The following is a 19,440-nucleotide window of genomic DNA, read 5'->3' as shown; positions in this document are numbered from 1 at the left end:
TTAACTGTGAGTGACCCAAATGCTGTGGCCATGGCTCAGGTCTCCGGCACTCCTCCCCTTGACCTTAAACCCCAGCCACCCCAAGCTTTGAGTCCCCCCTACTGACCCTGCTTTCTCCCCCCACAGGGACCTTCTTCTACTGGGAAACCTTTTCCTTCTCCTATTTGCCTATTTAACCCCTGCTCCTTCTTAGATTTTAGTTCATAGGTCCTATTCTCACGCAGGACTTCTCTGACCTCCTGTCTAGATCAAATTCCCTTTTCTGTGCTCCCATGGCTCTACAAAACCAGGAACCAGGCCTGCAGGTGGGAGTCACACACTGGCCCCAGCCCCATCACAGCACCTGGCCCAAAACAGCTCCTTAATATCTGTGGACTGAACACGCAGTCTGTGTGTTCACAGACACATAAATCTGTGAAACCAGATTTATGTCTTCAGTCTATCTCTGCTGGGTAAGAAGGGCGGGAGCCTCTCCCATCAAAGAACTCTTCTCTGACCCTTGTCTTTTCTGTTGGCCTCTCTCCTTAGGCTATCTCAAGCTAAAAGACCACATCAAAATGCAGAGTAGAAACTCTGTGTACATGCAGTGTTGTATAACTACAGTATATGATAGTTAATTTTGCACTGATCTAGACTACCAAGAATCCCTTTCCAGAAGGTTCTTCCCAGGGGCACCTCGGTGGCTCAGCTGGTTAAGCAGCCTGCTCTTGATTTTGATTCACATTGTGAGCTCATGGTTTGTGGGATCAGGCCCCATGTTGGGCTCTGAGTTGACAGCTCAGAGCCTGCTTGGAAATTTCTCTCTCTCTCTCTCTCGCTCTGTCCCTCCCCTGCTAGCACTTCTCTCTCTCTCTCAAAATAAGTAAATAAGTAAACATTAAAAATAAAAAAAGAAGGTTCTTTTGAAGTGTAATTTATGTACAGTGGACAGCATAGAGTTAAAAAAAAAAAAAAAAAAAGTTCAGTTCTGGTCCCAGCCATCAAAATTTGGTTGTACAACTCTGATTCCAAGCTTAGCAAGTTTTCTGCAATTGGAAGAAAGTTGTGAAATAGTAAACAGGAAGAGAGAATAGACAGAGAGTGTCTTTGACCTTTCCAAAGGAAGACAGATTCAAAATAGAGCTAGTAGAAAAAATTTTCCCAACAAAAACTCAAAGCTTTCAGCAGAGGATTCAACTGTGTCTAGCATGTTGGCTAGAAGAATCCAGTGACACAATAACCAGTGTAGCCAATAACGTCCTTGAAATCACACTTCTTAGTGTGGCCTTGAGGTAGGATAGAACAGCCTAGAAGGGAGAGGAAGCAACCCACTGAGAAGAAAGATATAACCAGCATCAACAAAATCACTGCTCCTAAAACCCTCCACCCTAGATGCATTGCAGAATTCCTTAGGGAGGTGTTTTAAATTAACAATTGTCAGGGTCCCACCAAGGATTAACTGAATTCTATCTCTGAAGGCTGAAACCCAGGCATGGGTTCTCTTTACAATTCCCAGGCAATTCCAATGTGTATCTAGGGCTGAGGACCCTAGATAACCCTCCTGGTTACCATTTCCTCCTTTCCACCCTCTGTCTCACATGCAAGCTTTCTCCCCTTTGGATCTCTGAAGCACTAAGGTTCTTTCTCACAGAGGCCCTAGTTCATATCCTCCTGACATTGAGAGATTGATGAGATTTTTCTGCCGTTAGTACAACGAGACCTTGAAGCACCTTACAAGCTTTCTCTAGTCTCTAGAGATGCTGTCTTCCTACCATTTTCTTTCTCCCGTCTTAACATCTGCTCTCGCCTTGTTCCTCAAAGTGTGGTCTACAGGGTGGCAACATCAGCACAACCTAAAAGCTTTTTAGAAACACCTCAGCCTCCTGTATCAGACTCTGCATTTTATTTTTTTTTTTATTTTTTTTTCAACATTTATTTATTTTTCGGACAGAGAGAGACAGAGCATGAACGGGGGAGGGGCAGAGAGAGAGGGAGACACAGAATCGGAAACAGGCTCCAGGCTCTGAGCCTGACGCGGGGCTCGAACTCACGGACCGCGAGATCGTGACCTGGCTGAAGTCGGACGCTCAACCGACTGCGCCACCCAGGCGCCCCCAGACTCTGCATTTTAACAAGATCTCCAGTGATTCACATGCACATGAAAGTCTGAGAAGCACTGTCTGGAAATATCCCAGCCCTTGAAAATCTGGGTCATTTCTCAAGACATTCCTGTTTCTTCTAGGTCTTTTCACACTGTCTCTAGTTACCTTAGAATCACGCCATTTCTGAATCACAGAATACTAGAGGTGGACTACAGTACACAGATAAAGCAATCCAGTCCCTTCACTTAACAGATCAATAAATTGACCTTCCAAGGTTAAATCTACCCACTTGATGAAGAGAACAGTCCAGAAATCCCACAGGCTTAATTATCATAGCTCGTTCACTTTGGGAATTCATAATCTGTATTTCAAGCTATAAGTAGCATTGTGGATTACCCTGAATACTTTTAAATGCTGAAAGCCCCACACTTGTATTTTTAACAGAAATAGACTCTGTCTCCAGTTCATATTAAGAGAACATCTAACACTCAAGTCTACAATAAGGGTACTCACTTATGTACAACGCTATGATTCATATAATAAATGGCCTATGATTTTAACAACACTCAAGAGTCAACCACAATACACATTTATGTGTGCTTACCTTGGGCTCACCCCTGACTTTGACAGTCGGGCCACAGCTTACATGTCTGCGTGTGAGTCCTGGTATAATATTGCAACTCTACCAGTGAGCCCTAAGCCCTTGGTTGAGAACTGCTATTATAATATTCACAAGGACTTATTTTGATTTTTTAAATGTTTATTTATTTTTGAGAGAGAGAGAGAGACAGACAGAGCGTGACAGGGGAAGGGCATAGAGAGAGAGGGAGACACAGTATCCGAAGCAGGCTCCAGGCTCTGAGCTGTCCGCGCAGAGCCCAACGTGGGGCTCAAATCATGAATCATGAGATTGTGACCTGAGCCAAAGTCGGACACTTAACAGATTGAGCCACCCAGGTGTCCCGTACAAGGACTATACTTGTTAGGTGTGGATCACTCTGGGAGAGTGGATCTCAAACTTTAATCACCAGGAAGACTAGTTAAGGCACAGATTATTGGGCTTCCACAGGTCTGGGATGGGGCCCAAGAATTTGTATTTCTAACAAGTTCCGGGTGATGCTGATGCTGCTCTCAGGGGACCACATCTTGAGAATCACCACTTTGGGCCTACTCCCTTTAGACTCAGCCACAAGAGGTCAATCTACAAGTTTTAGAACCCTTGTTAAACATGAATTTTCATCGTCAAAGGAATAATTATCCCTACCTACTTTCTGAAGCACCAGTTCGTAGGTGGGTGGCCCTACTCTGTCTGGCAGGTACAACACACGCCCTGGCTTAGTGCCGATAAGTTCTCTACTCCTGCTCCCCTCTCAGCCCAAAGCATGCCCTTCCCCTTCTCTCTTGGATTGACTCATTCTTGCCCCTTAATCCCCACCCTTCCTTCTCTGCTAATGTCAGAATAAGCCTGGAATCTCCTTCCGTTCCACTCCCCATGGGAGACCCCAATGCCATTTGCTTGCCACACCCAAGGACAGGTCTTTCTCCCGCCAGAAACTTCACTCTGCTCCCCTCCTTTCTCTTTGGTGATTTATTGTTGCACTGACTTCAGTAGCTCTCCAACTGCTGTCCTCTCTTAACCCTGCCGGGATTAACCCTCCAGTGTCTGAGGAAGGTTTCCAAGGCCTTGCACCAGATTGTGACCCAAGCCCCATTATTTGTGGTGGTATCGTTTCCAAAGTGAGAGCTGGGAAAGGAAGAATTCTTGGTCAAGTAGCAAGCATCCAATACAACTAAGATCAGCCCAGGGCTTACCATGAATGAACCACTGCATCTGAAATCCTCTCTCATGGTGACCGACCCCATCGGTGTGGAACAGCACTTGAAGCCTGGAGCCCGTGGTACTCCCTGCAGGCGGTAGGTCAGCTCCACAGTAGCGCCCCATCCGCTGGGGGCCGTCGTAGAGCTGGAATCAAGGAGAAACTTCCCAGGGTGGGGAGCTTTACATGGTGTGTCACAGGGAAAAAGTAAAGTCTGTTCATGTAGCAAAAGCTGTTCCTTGGCTGAGTTTAAGGGTAAATCTGCTAAGGTGGTTTGAACACAGGAGGCTTAATATAAGAATTAACAAATTAAAAATAGGTGATTATATAGAGAGACTTTATGGGTGAGTCCTAAGCCCAATAAATCTGGAAATCCAAATATTAGTGTTTGGTTTTATGTCAGCCTAGCAAGTTCCCTCGAAAGTATAATCCAGGCACAGAATAAGGAAATGGTGGGCCAGATGAGATGTGTTCACACGTTAATGACATATAAGAGATGCTCGTTGAACAGCAATCTTATAATTGAAAGATATATATATAAATATATATATAAATACTAATTTATATAAATATATATAAATACTAACATAAGCATTTAGACAGCTTAGAGAGCTATGTAAAAAATGAATACAAAATTTAATTCCACTGAAGATAACCACTGTTAATATTTTGTTAATACCGGAAGTTTCTCTTGTCAACATTTTTTTTTTTCATTGCTTGTGTATGTATACATATACCTATGTGTCCAGGTATATATATGTGTGTGTACAAGCTTGGGCTATACATTTAAGTGTGTTCCTTATTTTTTTCTAAGCATGTCAGCAAATACTCTGTGTAAACATTTTTAATGGTGGCGTAAAATGCTTCTAATACTCTATTGTTGTTCATTTAAGGACATTTCCAATTTTTTTGCCAATATGAATGTTTGTTTGATATTTTAAATGTCCCTCAGGAAAGATTCCTATAAGGGGAATGAATCAGAGAATATAATCTTTTATGGCTCTTGATCTATATTATTAAGTCTCTTACCAGAAAGTTTATACCAGTGTATCCCCCACCAGCAATTTACTACAATGGGACTTTGGCAATTACAACTGCTATTCTTTTTTAAGTTGATCTTATTTATTTTGGAGAGAGAAAGAGCACACACACATGCGTGCATGGGATATGGGTCAAAAGAGAGACGGAGAGAGAAAGAATCCCAAGTAGGCTCCATGCTGTCAGAGCAGAGCCCGATGCAGGCTGGATCCCACAGACTGTGAGATCATGACCTGAACTGAAATCAAGAGTTGGATGCTGAACACCTGAGCCACCCAGGCACCCCGTGACTGCTATTATTTTTAGAGCTGATACCGATAGGGAAAATATGTTTGGTTTTGTAATTGGCTCAACTTATGTTACTTTGAGGTTGAAGGTTTTTCGTGCTTATTAGGCATTTATATTTCTTCTCTTGGAACTTTTCTGCTGTGGTTTTTGCTCACTTTCCCATTGAGGTATTTGTATATCCTGTCGTGTACCCTTTATCTGCCTCATTTATTCATTTCATCTGAAATACACCTCTAAACTAAAAAATAAATAAACTTCTCTACCATATCTCTTTCAATCAGGAAAGATCATGATAATCCAAAACAGTTGGCTCCTCATGACTCAGGCCATTATATTTTTCTTTTCCTCTACTAACGTCCACATCATTGTCTACTTTGTTCTGGTTACCCTTGGGATGAACTGTCCATGAAACAAAATTGAAAATACCTGATCATAAACTAACAGACTTCCTTGATTATTCTCCTGTAGAGTACACATATATAAGAGTATGTGTGAGTGCATGTGTTTGAATGAATATGTCTGTAGATACATGTGTAATCTGGATTCAATAAGTTCCAAATTGGCCAAATTATTTTTATTTACTGAAATGTTATGATATAGTTTGAAACATATTGATGAGATCATGGAAAACTTTATCATCAAATTCTACAAAGCACCCCATGGAGCCTTCCCTAATCCCTAGGGATTCACTCACGAATTAGTTTTCCTTTGAAACCCCTCAGCTTTTACTCGTGCTTCTTTGTAGAAATGGTTCCATTCCCCTCTGTTCTACTGCCAGCCATGTGGGCCTCATCTCCCCTACTGATTATGGGTTTCCTTAGAGCCCAGAGCACCTCTCCCAGTCTCTTCTGTCTAGTTCAGGGCTTTGTCGAGGGCACATTCCCAATACATCTTCAATGAACAAACACAATGGAACAAACACAATGATTTCCCCCACAGCTGCATTTATTTCAGTGGGATTTAATCGGCCCTATTACTTGAATCCTACATAGTTAGGTACATAGTAGGGTCTTAGAGTCCTAAATTTCAGCATGATTCTTTTAGGCAACAAAGAGTCTGGATCCTTTGTGGGCCTCTCTGTAGAAGGGCTGGTGGCAGGGATCAGGAAGGGCCTTGTTCAAGATTATAATAAATTACAGATTTCTAAATGTTGGCCTGTCTCATGGAGTTCTCAAAACTAGCTGGTCATCAGTCATACATGCCTGTGATACTTGGGGGAAGGTCAGCAGAGATTTAAAGAGAGACATTCAGAAGTCTGTTAGATAACTCGCCCTTAGGTAGTAAACCTAAGCATTTGAAGCAAACGAATAAAGATGAAATTTATTTTTCAGGCGTATCGCTTCAGTTTCCTTTGTCTTTTTTAAGGCCGCTGCTGCTTTGACTAGGTATATTAATTAACAAGTGTCTCCTTCATAGGCTAGTTGACAGAAGCCATAATGAGGGAGCAAAAATTGGGAGAAAGAATAAAGCAACACAAAAAGAGGAGGGAAAACCCAAAGCCCTTCGTTTCTGCTCTCAGATCCCTCCATCTAAGGCGGGAGGTACAAGTAGGGGAGGAGGGCCATGTTGCAATCTGTTTACTCCTAAGTTACTGCTTCACTGTAGGGTATTTATCCCAGCTTCAGAGGGTTTTTTTTTTTTTTTTTTTTTTTATTAAATCCAGCGTACCGATTCCAATCCCAAACTAATTAATACAAAAATAAACATACTGTTCCCAGGCAGAGGTATAATAAGCAAGAAACACTCCACTATTTTCCACTCCAGAAGGCTCATTCTTAGCTCTGGGTTGTAGTTCAGTGACCAAAGCTTTAATTATTTCATCTTTATGCCACAAAACACGAGGTAAGATTTCCCCACCACCGCAATCGCTCTCAGCTTGACGGGTCTTCTGAAATGGTAGGCAGTGACATTTTGAGGAAGTGAATTTTAGATTCACTACAAGGCCGTAAGCATTACAGTAGTTTTGCCTCCCCAGCTCAGCAAGGTTAAGAAAGCTGACATTTTCACATGACTTGGAGGGGACTTTTTTCTCTTCCTTCCGGATAGGATTACCTCATTGAAGGAGAGCCCCTGAATCCCAGTCCTTCTAAAATAACACATTGTGAATGGGATGGTGGGGGGCGAGGGGGGGCACAGGGAGTGGGGGTGGGTGGGGGGAACACTGATGAATGACAATTAGTTTCTTTTTGCCTTTGGAGGGGAGAAAGTGATGCACACTGAAACATCGAATAGACATTGATGAAAATGCTTAAATATGTCAAATAAACAAATGAATTAATTAGTGTAGGACAATACCTCTATACAAAAGCACCCCAACCCCCAACCCTATGTCCTTCTGAAGTTTACACTTAATTAAATCGGGGGGTTTTTTGTTTATATTCACACAGATGGCTAACGTCACCTCAACAATTCATTCCCGCGTAAATTTACCACACAAAAAGGAACAGTCATTGTTCAAAGTACACAAATACTGGTTGCCATGGAAACCAGTAGGTGCCTGCTGCTCCTGATTCTGTTTTCAGAGCAGAAGGCTAACCACAGGACATTCCAGCTGTGACTCATTGCCACTACTGGCGAGCATTCTGGCTTGGTCCGCGAAGGGTATGATTTCCCCTGCGTTTAGAAAGCCTAAAGATCCACAGTATCTAAGCTTGGAATTAAGTCCACAGAAGGAAACGAATAGAAATTAAGAAAAGAAAGATGGAGATTCTCACTTGAAATATGCAGATCTAAGTTGTATAACCGTGTGGAGAGGGGTGTTTCTTGTTTGTTTGTTTTTTTTAATATCTGCAATGCTGCTTCCATTTTCAGGTTGGCGGTTCAACATATCTTCAAATGTAAATATGTGTATATATTACAACCTCCTGTGTAGAATCCTTTCAATTATTCTCTTAAGGAGACTGTTCGTTTAGGATTTATGTGGTGTAGGTCTCTGCACCCCCGCTCCACCCTCAAGTGGACAGGCAGAGAGGAAGGAAATCTCTTGCCTAAGCCACATTTACCAATTTCTATCGACTTCCTTTGCATGGGTTTGATAATTTGGCACATGCGTAGTTTCTGAGACCATTAGGGACTTCAGACTCCAGGTGCAATATGAAATGATCCGTGGACTCCTTCTAATTAAGAACCATACATGCAAGGTAGAAGATATAAAACTGAGGATGCCTCACTGACAGAGAGTTGAATTTTTGTAAGAGTAAGAATTTTGTAGCAACTCTGGAACTCGAGTCCGGAGGAACCCAGTATCAGCTAACGTGAACCTCAACCTGTTCTCTCAATGGGAATCAGCTTTATGAATTGCCAAGAACTCTCAGAACAGAAATGTGCTTTTGAAGTACTTCTTTGCTGCTAAATTTCTTTTATGATTTTGAATATTTGTGACTTTGATGAAAAAAATTATAATTATTTCATATATTTATAAGCATGGGATGTATGGATATACTACCTTTCTAAACTCACTTTAGCATTATGGGGAGTAATAACTAGAATTCAGTTCTTTCTATTTTAGATTGGCATCTAATTCATACATTTTCTAATTCATACTTTTTCTTATTTCCTTGACATTTTTCTGAAATAAAACTTGCTTAGAGTGGATCATTAATTTTAAGAATTAAATATAGACCAAATAGAGAAATTAAATCAAGGGGCTCTTGGGAAGATATTACTAAAATATGGAGAAACTTCAGGAAAAAATTTTGGTCCCCCTTCTACTACAAATCTTTAAAAACAAAAATAAGGTTATCCTTTAGAGTTTAACATGTATTGAAATATCCCACCTGCCATGAGGGAGAATTTTAGGTGCAGTAGAGAATCACCTAATGCTTATAGAAAGAACACAGTTAAACTTTCTGAGACCTATACTCAATGAATTTTTAGATTAGCTTTGTGAAGCCAGTGTCACCAACAGATTGTATTCAAATGGAAGCCAGGAAGTAATTTTATTGTAAGAGCAGACTAGAGATATTAATCGTGATCAGCCTATGGGTACACAGTCCAGTCCAGCTCTAAACTTTCCTTAGAATGTAATCTTGTGAAAAGTCCTCACCCTCTCCTAGCTACAATTTCTATATAAATTTGGCACCATAATGGTATTTATAAGGTTGGTGTAAATAGCAAATGAGACACACCGTGTAATTAGGTTGAGTGTGAGACTTGGCATGTGGAATGCACTTAAAATGTTATTCTAACTCTTGGCATTTTTTTTCCCAAAGAAACCACTCTAGAAATAGTTTTGAGAGACAAAATATGACGAGTGTAGACAACTTGAGCTGACTCATGTAAAACACTTCACAGAAATCATCCCCGGCAGACCAGATGGGAAAGCAGTGAATCAATGAATCACTTGTGAAGAGATGGACGGCCAACATGAATCGCTTGCAGCGTGTTGCTATGACAACCTGCTTCTGTGTGGACACTGAGGCCATTCCCAAGTGTGGGGTGCGTGGCCCAGAGCAAACCATCCGTGGGGGACAGCGTAAGCCTGGTGCGCGGGCCGTGGTGGAGGGAGGTGGTGGATCCTAATGGGATGGTGGTGGAGACAGCGTTAGGAAATCTACCAAGGCTGCGCTCGCGAGGTGGGGAAGGGAGAGGCAAACGGTAGGGAAAGCGTCTCTGCACGTGTTTCTTCGCGTCACTGCCTCCTCTCCCATGACAGTCCAGCCAGCCTGCAGCTCTAGCTGCTTAGCCACCGGTGCTCCAAAAGGGTGGGAATTGGTGAATTCTTGGGGCGTTTCTTCAGATTCCCCCCACCCCCAGAAAACAGCGCTAAAAGGACCCATGAAAAGTGCCTCATGAGAGTAGTTATTAAGAGCGTTTACACATAAATCTCTCAGATAAACCTAGAACCTTTCACATGTACTTTAAATCTGAAGTGCTTCATAATATTCCTGGAACCACAGTAAAAGCTTCCAAACAAGATTCGTGGAGTTGGGCAAAAGTTCCCCTAGTGGATGAGAAAAGGCTAAGGCAGGGGTAAAAACGTAATCAGATTGTGGAGGGTAAATTAGGCAAATGTTAATGATGAAAACTAAGAAGCAGAGCCTGGTAGATTGTAGATGGCTCCGCGATGGCCCCGGGAGGCAGCGTCTCCACCAGACACGTGGCCACACACAGTGTCTGATATACAGGCACACGTCTTCGCCGCAGCACAGGAAAAGCCATGCTGCCATGTGCTGACAGGGTGGGGCAGGAAATATGAAATACCCATCTAAAATTAAACAATTACTCAGAATTCTGGGCTTTGCATGACAGCAAGAAACCCATCGAAGACCACGTTCTGAGTTATTCTGTGTCACTCTGAATTAGATGTTGGTCTCACGCCCAGATGAGATTGTCTCCTTCCCATGTGGCAGCTAGCCGCTGTGCACTCTTACTAGCGCACTGACACTTCTGTTTCTGCTTTCTATACATTGCTCATTTTAGGAGCCACAAAGGTTGATTTGTTTTTTTCTTTTTTGGCCTTTGTTTGTTTGACTTTTCAAGTCATTGTCTATACATGTATATGTGCACAGATTTAACTACAAGAATGTTTATCTCAGCATGGCTCATAATAGTGGAAATTTGAAAAAGTTCTAAATGTTCCACAAGAATAGGTGACCGTATCGTGATGATGGCATGTGCAATGTCATAAATCATGTGGCATAGTGAACAACACGGACAAACGTTCACAAGCTAGTGTGATCTGGGAAAAAGTCATTATAGGATAGTTGTGTCCAGAAGATCCCCTTTGCATATTAAAATAAAATACATAAGGAGCGACTACAGGAAATAAATGCCACCAGAAATTATTAGGAGTGATGTTATTACTGAGATCATTTTTATTTTATCTAACTTTTTCTATATTTTCCAAACTTCCTGCAATGACTATGTATTCCTGTGTGATCAGTTTATTTTTTCAAGGATTATTTTTGGGGACCTATTGACATAGCATTGCATTGACATAGATATGCATTGGTAATGTTTTTCCACTCTCAGAATTCCATACCCTTTTAGGTTCGTAGACACCCAGCTGGTCTACTAAAAATGTTACACTATTTCTGTAGTCTTTTATACGGATCTCAAGTTTATACATGAAAATTAGCCCATTAAAATGTTATTATATAAGGTAATCTCCTTCAGCATTAATTTAAAACCATATTTTGCCCCTAATGTTTCCTTTTTTTAAATCGTAACTAGGTTTTTATGATTAATTAGACTAATTCTTTATTTAAAAAGAATTCCTTCCGCTGTTCAGGGACTAAAGACTTCTTACAAATGTAAGTTCTGAGAGTCGCTGATGGAGTAGTAAATGCCTAATTCCCTCCCTGGTGGTAACTGAGATGCACTGAGAGCCAAGCCAACTCTCCTGCGTGTACATGAACATTTAATTCCATGAACCGAGGAGTTCCCTCTGCCAACTGCATCACTACAGCGGAACACTGAACTTTTCTTAAAAAAATTATTCTGCCTCCTAAAAGCCTCACCATCTGCTACAGATGGACTCAGCAACAGGGAGAAATCTGCTTCACAGAACAACATGAAGTCATTGAACCTTGAGCTGGAAGGATCTAGAGTGCTGCCAGGCAGACTTCTCCCAGTTCAGGGAAGAAGAGGGGAAAAGCCTGTTAAATAAAGAGTAAATATAAGGACTGAAGGGTAAACATGGCATTTATTTTTTTAATTCTGGAATGTTGCAGTTGGAAATCTTTCCTATTTTATTTATTTTTTTAATGTTTATTTATTTTTGAGAGAGAGAGAGAGAGAGAGAGAGAGCATGAGCAGGGGCGAAGCAGAGAGAGAGAGAGAGAGGGAGACACAGAATCCGAAGCAGGCTCCAGGCTCCAAGCTGTCAGTATGGGGCCCAACATGGGGTTCAAACCCACAAAGTACAAGATCATGACCTGAGCCAAAGTTGGACACTTAACTGACTGAGCCACCCAGGTGCCCCTCTTCTTTATTTTACAAAGTGGACAATCAAGATAATTAATGAAAATCCACAACAATAATCCCTAATTTTAAAATTTAGCATTCTGAGCTATGGGTTCTCATTCAAGCCACGTGCCCCTTAGATGGTAGAAGGGAACTTCCATGCACTTGCTGATGGTCTGAGGAGAGAGCTAGGTGAGGTCCCCGAGGGAAGGAAGTGCTGATAGGGCAATTTCAATTTTTAAGCGTCTGATGTACTTCTTCCTGTCTTCAGGGTAGAGTGGAAGTTATCTGTAGGTCTGATTATTAATCATCCTCATTCTGTCTTTCACATTTGAGAGAATATTGAGAGGGGAAACACACAGAGTTTCTTTGGAATACAAGAGCAAAGGCAATCTTTTGAGGGCTGGTGTGTCTGCCTCATTAACTGCAGCAAATTCATGCAATCACATGAAAATTCTTCACTGTGAGGGATGGCCAGGAAAGATCAGCATTTCCTTCTGAGGAAAGGGATTTTGATTACACTGAGATAAATAGCTCTCCTTTTAATTTTTCATGATTTAAAAAAAAATCACCCTTTGCTTGGACAACACCAGAATATTAAATTTCTTGTAAAATGCATCTTGTTACTCTTAATGATAATATGAAGTATGTGGCTTAATAATCAATGAATACACTGCATTCTAAGCTTTTGCACCCAGATCATGATTGGTACAATGCAAGATTCATATCTAGTACAGAGACATAAATTGAATTGTTTGGTATATTGTTGTCAGTTTTTATGAGTGTTTTGGGATGGCAGTTGTCCTCAGAATTAAAAGAGCTTATCTCTGAATTCTAAGCCAAATGCGAGGTGTCCCAGAAGCAAACTTCCTCTGACAGACAGTTAGAGGAAGCGTGACTCATCTGCCCAGGAAGTGTTTAAGGAGGTGCCATGATGATGAAAGTCGGCTCAGACCCGTTGTTACTAAGACACAAAATCTCAAATGCTTTTCTCCTGTTGGCAAGTGGGATACTGACTACCATACTTCTTAGATTCAGATATAGAATTCCCATGGCTTTTGTAGAAAAGCTGAGAGGCCAGGAGACAGAAGCCCTGCTTTCAATACATGGGACCAATCTATCCTCATCACAACTGGGAAGGCTGTTTTGGAAATCATAGCTTTGCACAGACTGCAAAATATTTTAGATAGCAAAAGTTAATCCACAAAATCATGTTTATGTTGAAATAATAATAAATAATACTTAGTAGCATTTAATAAGTAATATTTATTAGTGGAGTATTATTCTAAACCCTTCAGTATGTTTCCTAAATTTAAAATTCCTAGCAGCTCTATAATGTAGGTATACTGTTCTCCTCATTTTAGAGTTCTGGAAACTGAGCCATGTAGAAGTTTAGTAATTAAAGTCCTCAAAAATAATTTCTTTATGTTTTCTTCATGGGTAATTATATTTTAAAACAAGAATTGTCAAATTCAAGGATACAATAAAGTCCTTATTCTCTGTAATAATAGAGAAAACTAAAAATAATTTCTAGGGACACCTGAGTGGCTCAGTTGGTTAAGCGATCAACTTCAGCTGAGGTCTTGATCTCATGTTTTGTGGGTTCGAGCCCTGCATCGGGCTCTGTGTTGACAGCTCAGAGACTGGAGCCTGCTTTGGCTTCTGTGTCTTCCTCTCTCTCTGTCCCTTCCTCTCTCTCTCTCTCTCTCTCTCTCTCAAAAATAAATAAACATTAAAGAAATAATAGTAATTTCTAAATTATAATGATCACATGCAAAACTCCATTAGTCAATGGAATCAACATATTCTTTGTTATATTTAACAGAGCTTCGAGTGAAGTAAGCGGACTAAAATGTTGGCTTTATCATTTATCCTTTGTGAGAAGTGCCAAATGCATCAGTGACGCCAGCTGCAGACAGAAAGCAAGAGGAAACTCAAGTGTCTTAAGAGAAGAACCATTAATTATATCTCAGCCTTGTCTTCGCCTGGACCAGCCCCACTCCCATCCAATCATTGGTCCACTTCTGCTGATTTTACCTCCTCGGTGCTCTCAAATCCTTCTATTACATTGTCCCTCCTCAGCTTGCAAGGAACTGGTGCCCTCTCTCTCTCACCTGGGCTGCAGCGACCCCCTCACTGGATCTCCACAGTTACTTTCACCTCCCTTCCATTTTCCCTTAAAGCCAGAGTCTTTAAAGGCGCCAATCTGAGCAGGCCGTTTCAGGCTCACACTCCTGAAAGACCTCTTGCTGCTCCAGGGGAGGTCCCTGAAACTCCTCATGCCCCCTCAGTGCTGGGCTATGCTCGCTCGCTCGCTGGCTCGCAGGGTCCCATCCACCCAGAAGCCCCACACTCAGCCTCAGCCACACCGGACTTCCTTCAGTTCTGACAAGGATTTTCTCCTGGGCTCGACTCTAGCCAGGCCTCTCCGAACCTTCTTCCTGACTAGGCCTCAACCTTGGCCTACAAAAGATGAGGACTCTGGGCACACGTGCTTTCATCCACTCACGCCCCCCATATTAAAATACTTAAACACTAACATGGTTTCTAACAGCTCAAGGTCACATCCCCAGGATGACCCCTGCTCCACTTAAAGTGCCTGCCTGAGAAAAGCTCAAGGCAACCAGAAGAATTGATGGTTTGTTCCAGCCACACCTGAGGCTGGGCCCCTGACCACCCTTTCTTAGAACACTTACTAAAAAGGGCTTATAGGTGTGAATCCTTCCTCTGTCCCTTTGAGATGTATGTGTGCCTCCTAGGACTCAGGAGTACTTTCTCAAGGATCTGAGAGCCATGCCTTTGAAATGTAATCTTCAGGAAGGATGGGACCCTGGCTCCCAGTCTGTGTGGGAGGGCAGAATCCTAACTCCCATGGCTGCAGCCAACAGCATGCCAGGCCAGGCCAGGCCAGCCACACTGACACGAACTAACCTTTTGTCATTTCTCACTTCCCTGAGTGTTCGGGCTGCTGCCCCCTCCCAACTCCCTCATTCTCCCTTTGAAACGTCCAGTCGCCTCCCTACAAAGTGAAGGGAGTGCGGTTCGTGCTGGATCCCACTGTAGGAGCACATGACGGATTAAACTCTACCTTTGCCACTCGAACTCGCGGCTGCGTTAGCTCTGACAGCTCCTCCAACACAACTTCTCTTTGAACTTGGTAAGTTATTCTTCCTCGGGGAAGACAAGGAAGGGACACAGTCTATGTGTCTGAAATCTATTTGAATGACCAGATGAATGGATATGTGAATGAATAATGCATATTTAGGGTGGTATGGCTTGAGGACATACCGCAGCAAATGCGGAACAAAACAACAACCCCTATTTGACTGTGTTTAATTTAGCATTTCTCAAACTGATATGTGTAAAACATCTATCGACATTTGCGGCAGAGAGAGGTATAAAGGCTTCCCCAAATCGACTTCCCTTTTGTCTGGGTTCCTGAATCACCATGTGCAAGGCAAGGAACACATGCATGCTCTCCAACACGACTGAGAAATAAACTTGTAGTACACGAAGCATCTGAGAACAGATAACAACAGCTCGTGTTACCTTAACTAATCGCAATATCACCCGGGCCTGGTGTTTCACAGTCACGGTATGGAAAATTGCATGGCTCAGGCCGCAGACTTAGAAAACACAAGTGTAGGACTTGAAGACCCAGTTTGGGTCCATTCTTTCGCTTGAAATGCATGATTTTGTTTTTTTTCAACGTTTATTTATTTTTGGGACAGAGAGAGACAGAACATGAACAGGGGAGGGGCAGAGAGAGAGGGAGACACAGAATCGGAAACAGGCTCCAGGCTCCGAGCCCTCAGCCCAGAGCCTGACGCGGGGCTCGAACTCACAGACCGCAAGATCGTGACCTGGCTGAAGTCGGACGCTTAACCGACTGCGCCACCCAGGCACCCCATGAAATGCATGATTTTGTAATTGGAAGAGGACACTGGAGTGTAATTAACAATAATATAAACATCTGGTGGACAAGATGACATCAGAGAGAGGATTTGGCAAGAGATAACATCAATCTTATGAAGACTGGGAAATGCATTGGACAGAAGTCACTGACATAATCAAGAGGATTTGAGAAGGGGAAGGACCGGAAGGGTATACAGAAATGAGCTGGAGAAAAAAAAAAAAAAAAAAAAAAAGAAATGACCTGGAAGATGATAGTGGCAAAGGTGCCAAATAAATACGGGTGGGGGAGAAAAGTTTCGAATCAGAACACAAAAATCGCAAAGTAAAGCTGATGTCTTTATATGATGAGATAAATATAATGATAGTATCACTGCGTCTTGGTAAGAAAAAGATGTGATTCATCTTATAGGAATGGACAAGTAAGACCTATTGAAAGAGAAACATTCAATGATAGCACTTGAAGGGACACATTAAGTAGATACCTATTAAAAATATTTATAACTCCCCGAAGAGAGCTTTGAAGTGAGGCTAAAATGTATTGTCAGAGTCAAAGTGGGCTGCAGACAGTGATCTCAAGTGCTGGCCCAAGAGCTCGGTGGGGGGGTGGGGGGGTGGGGGAGGGCAGTGGTGCCGGCTCTAGTGAGATTCCCGGAGACTTTGGTTAAGTAGGTCTGGGGTGAGGTCTAGGATTATGTTTTTCTAACAAGATCTCCAAGTGACTCTGGAATGCAGCCAGTTACAGGGGCTTCACCTTCACATGGGCTTCTTCCTCAGTAGAGATTCCAATTTGTTCCCAAGGAAATATGTGGACACTAGTGCAGCACAAAGAGACACGCAGGGGTGGCAAACGGGAGATAATTTCAACCATCTGGACATCTCTCAGATGTCTAAACTGGAAAAAGCATGGAATTTGATGAATTCTTTAAACGCTCTCCTCTCTCGAAAAGTAAAGTAAACAGTGAAGAGAAATGCTACTCTGGATTAATTCTGGACAGCAGAAAAGTGGTTGTTAATGTAGAACAAAACACTAGGAGACACTAATCGATGTCCCTGGAGACTGTGATACTGACTATACCAGCCATGGGCCTAAGGTTTTAGGGAGTCCAACTTCAAAAGGAGATATGAGCTCATGGACCAAAACAATTCAAAATTAAAGAAAAAAGAGAAGCAAGAGAGAAAAGAAAGAAAATTCAACACAGATGACAAATTCTCATAAAATTAAATTCTGCCCACAAAGTCAGGAATAACTTTTGGGGCAATAAAAAGGGAAACCTCTGAAGAAATCAATTAAGAAGGAACAAGGGAGCTTATATAGTTTTCTGACCATTTTATGAGCACACAAATTGGCTCAACTTTGGGAAACTGCACAGTTAGAAAAAATGTCTACTTTCTAAAGCTAAGATTAGGGCAAATGAAAGATCAAAATATGAATGGATCGGCACTTTCAGAAAAGAGCATAATGTGATGAAGGGAAAACAGAAACATAGCTAGTATAATTTTGAAACTAGAAGAATAGACAATGAGATCCAATTTACGTGATAAGGCAGTCAATTCCTTTAAATGAATTTTTTGGGCTTGATTGAAATATCCTGCACTACAAAAAGGTATAGTTACCACAAATTAATTGTGTAACCTTACTGAATTTATGAGTGTTAAGAAATGTTTTAACATGCCAGCAGAAACCATGCCCCCACACACAATCTATGAGCCACACTGGCCAGAGGACTGGACTTCACTTCTCCTGGCCAGAGCCGGTCATACTGCCCAGAGGGGCATGCATCCACAAGTGGGCCAGATCCATGCCTTTACTGTCAGGCTCAAAAAGATGAGACCCCGGGGCACCTGGATGGCCCAGTTGGTTAAGCATCTGACTCTTAGCTCAGGTCATGATATCACAGTTCATGAGACTGAGCCCCATGTCAGGCTCTGCACTGATAGCATGGAACCGGCTTGGGATTCTCTCTCTCCCTCGCTCCCTGCCCCTCCCCTGCTTCTTCTCTCTCTCTCTCTCTCTCTCTCTCTCTCTCTCTCTCTCTCTCTCTCTCAAAAATAAATAAATAAACATTCAAAAAAAATATGAGACCTCCGTGCTGGTAACTGATCACCAAGGGGAAGCCTAGCTGGTTGTAAGAGCTCAAGGCAAATGGTCATGTGGACTCATGGCTGGGGTGGCCATATTGAAGGTAAAGTTGTGAGGCTGCAGAAAAGCAGAGGAAACTTTTGGGAAGACAGATGGAAATGGAGTATACATGTGCAGGGAGAGGCCACTAAGCTGCTTTTGTTCCTGCCCTGTTCCAGCTTCTTAGTTTATCCTGGGTCATGAGGCTTTTTACTTTCCTCAGAGGACAACCCTTTGACAATTCTAATGGTTTAGTTCAAGTGTGTATCTGCAACCAAGAGCATAAAACACAACAATGAAAAATAGTAGAATGGCCAGAGGTCTCAAGGAAAATGTTTCAACTTCCAAACTGAAGAAAAGATTTATTCTAGAATCTCATGGGTAAGATTGACAGCATTTTTTGGAAAAATTCTAAATTGGACACTAAAAATAGTTTGTCACTATGTAGCAAAAAAAAAAAAAAAAAGGTGATTATAATAAATGACCAGTGCTTATCTATGAAGAAGTGTGCTAAAATAATATAGACTCCTCTCTGTGACAATATTATGGTAAATCTGCAGGCTCCATGGACATCTCCTCATGTCATCTCTGAAGGTGACAGAAAATTGTGAGTGTATACAGAGAGGGTGTGCAGTGTCATAACTAAAAGCATTGGCCATGCCACAGGGCCTGGTAGAAAGCCTGACTTCAACACCTCTAATGTTTGTGACTGTGGACATTTGCCTCAACTGTCTCACCTGTCAAATGGGGTAATATATCTTACATTATAGCGTTGCTGTAATAATTACCCAGCAAATAATAAGTGTTCAAGAGAGGTCAGCAATTACTATTATCAAGTTTGAATAGTGCTATCCCAGAAGTGTCTGACAATACATCATCTTACCAAAGAAAGATGTTATTTTGGAGTATTTGAAACAGGCACCATCTTTTTTGACATTTTTATCAACTACTTTTGAAGAACTAGTAGGCCAGAGGCCAGTAAGTCTATATGCAAATGGATAATTTACAGACCAAAGAAGCGGGGTTTAGAAGGATCATGAGTTCAATTCGCAGGCAAAATAGTCAAATATAATTTGGTAGGAATGACATCCTATGTATGGCTCTGAAGCCATTACAGTTCGTATAAAAGTGACCTGGAGAATACAGGTATTAATATAGTCCAACATTATAACTTGACTAACAATAAGCCCGTGTAACCTCAGCCTACGTACAGTACCAGAAGTATATGAGCCAGATATTACAGTCCCAGCCTACTTGACCCTGGCCAGCTTCACTG

The 19,440-nt window shown here is 41.9% G+C and overlaps 1 protein-coding gene across 1 annotated transcript in view; it reads right to left on the bottom strand.

Annotated features, from left to right (window-relative positions):
• CUBN (cubilin) overlaps positions 1–19,440 on the bottom strand; it is a 279,400-nt gene that overhangs the window by 173,163 nt on the left and 86,797 nt on the right. The window contains exon 28 of the mRNA XM_040451314.1: positions 3,894–4,044. Within this exon, the coding sequence (XP_040307248.1) occupies positions 3,894–4,044 (151 nt within the window). The remainder of the gene's footprint in view (positions 1–3,893; positions 4,045–19,440) is intronic.

The sequence above is a fragment of the Herpailurus yagouaroundi genome, unplaced genomic scaffold (genome assembly GCF_014898765.1).
Source record: "Herpailurus yagouaroundi ecotype Mexico unplaced genomic scaffold, PumYag 203, whole genome shotgun sequence".
NCBI classification, from domain to species: domain Eukaryota; kingdom Metazoa; phylum Chordata; class Mammalia; order Carnivora; family Felidae; genus Herpailurus; species Herpailurus yagouaroundi.
The sequence above is the reverse complement of the archived record's forward strand: the minus strand, read 5'-3'. Positions and strand labels throughout refer to the sequence as shown.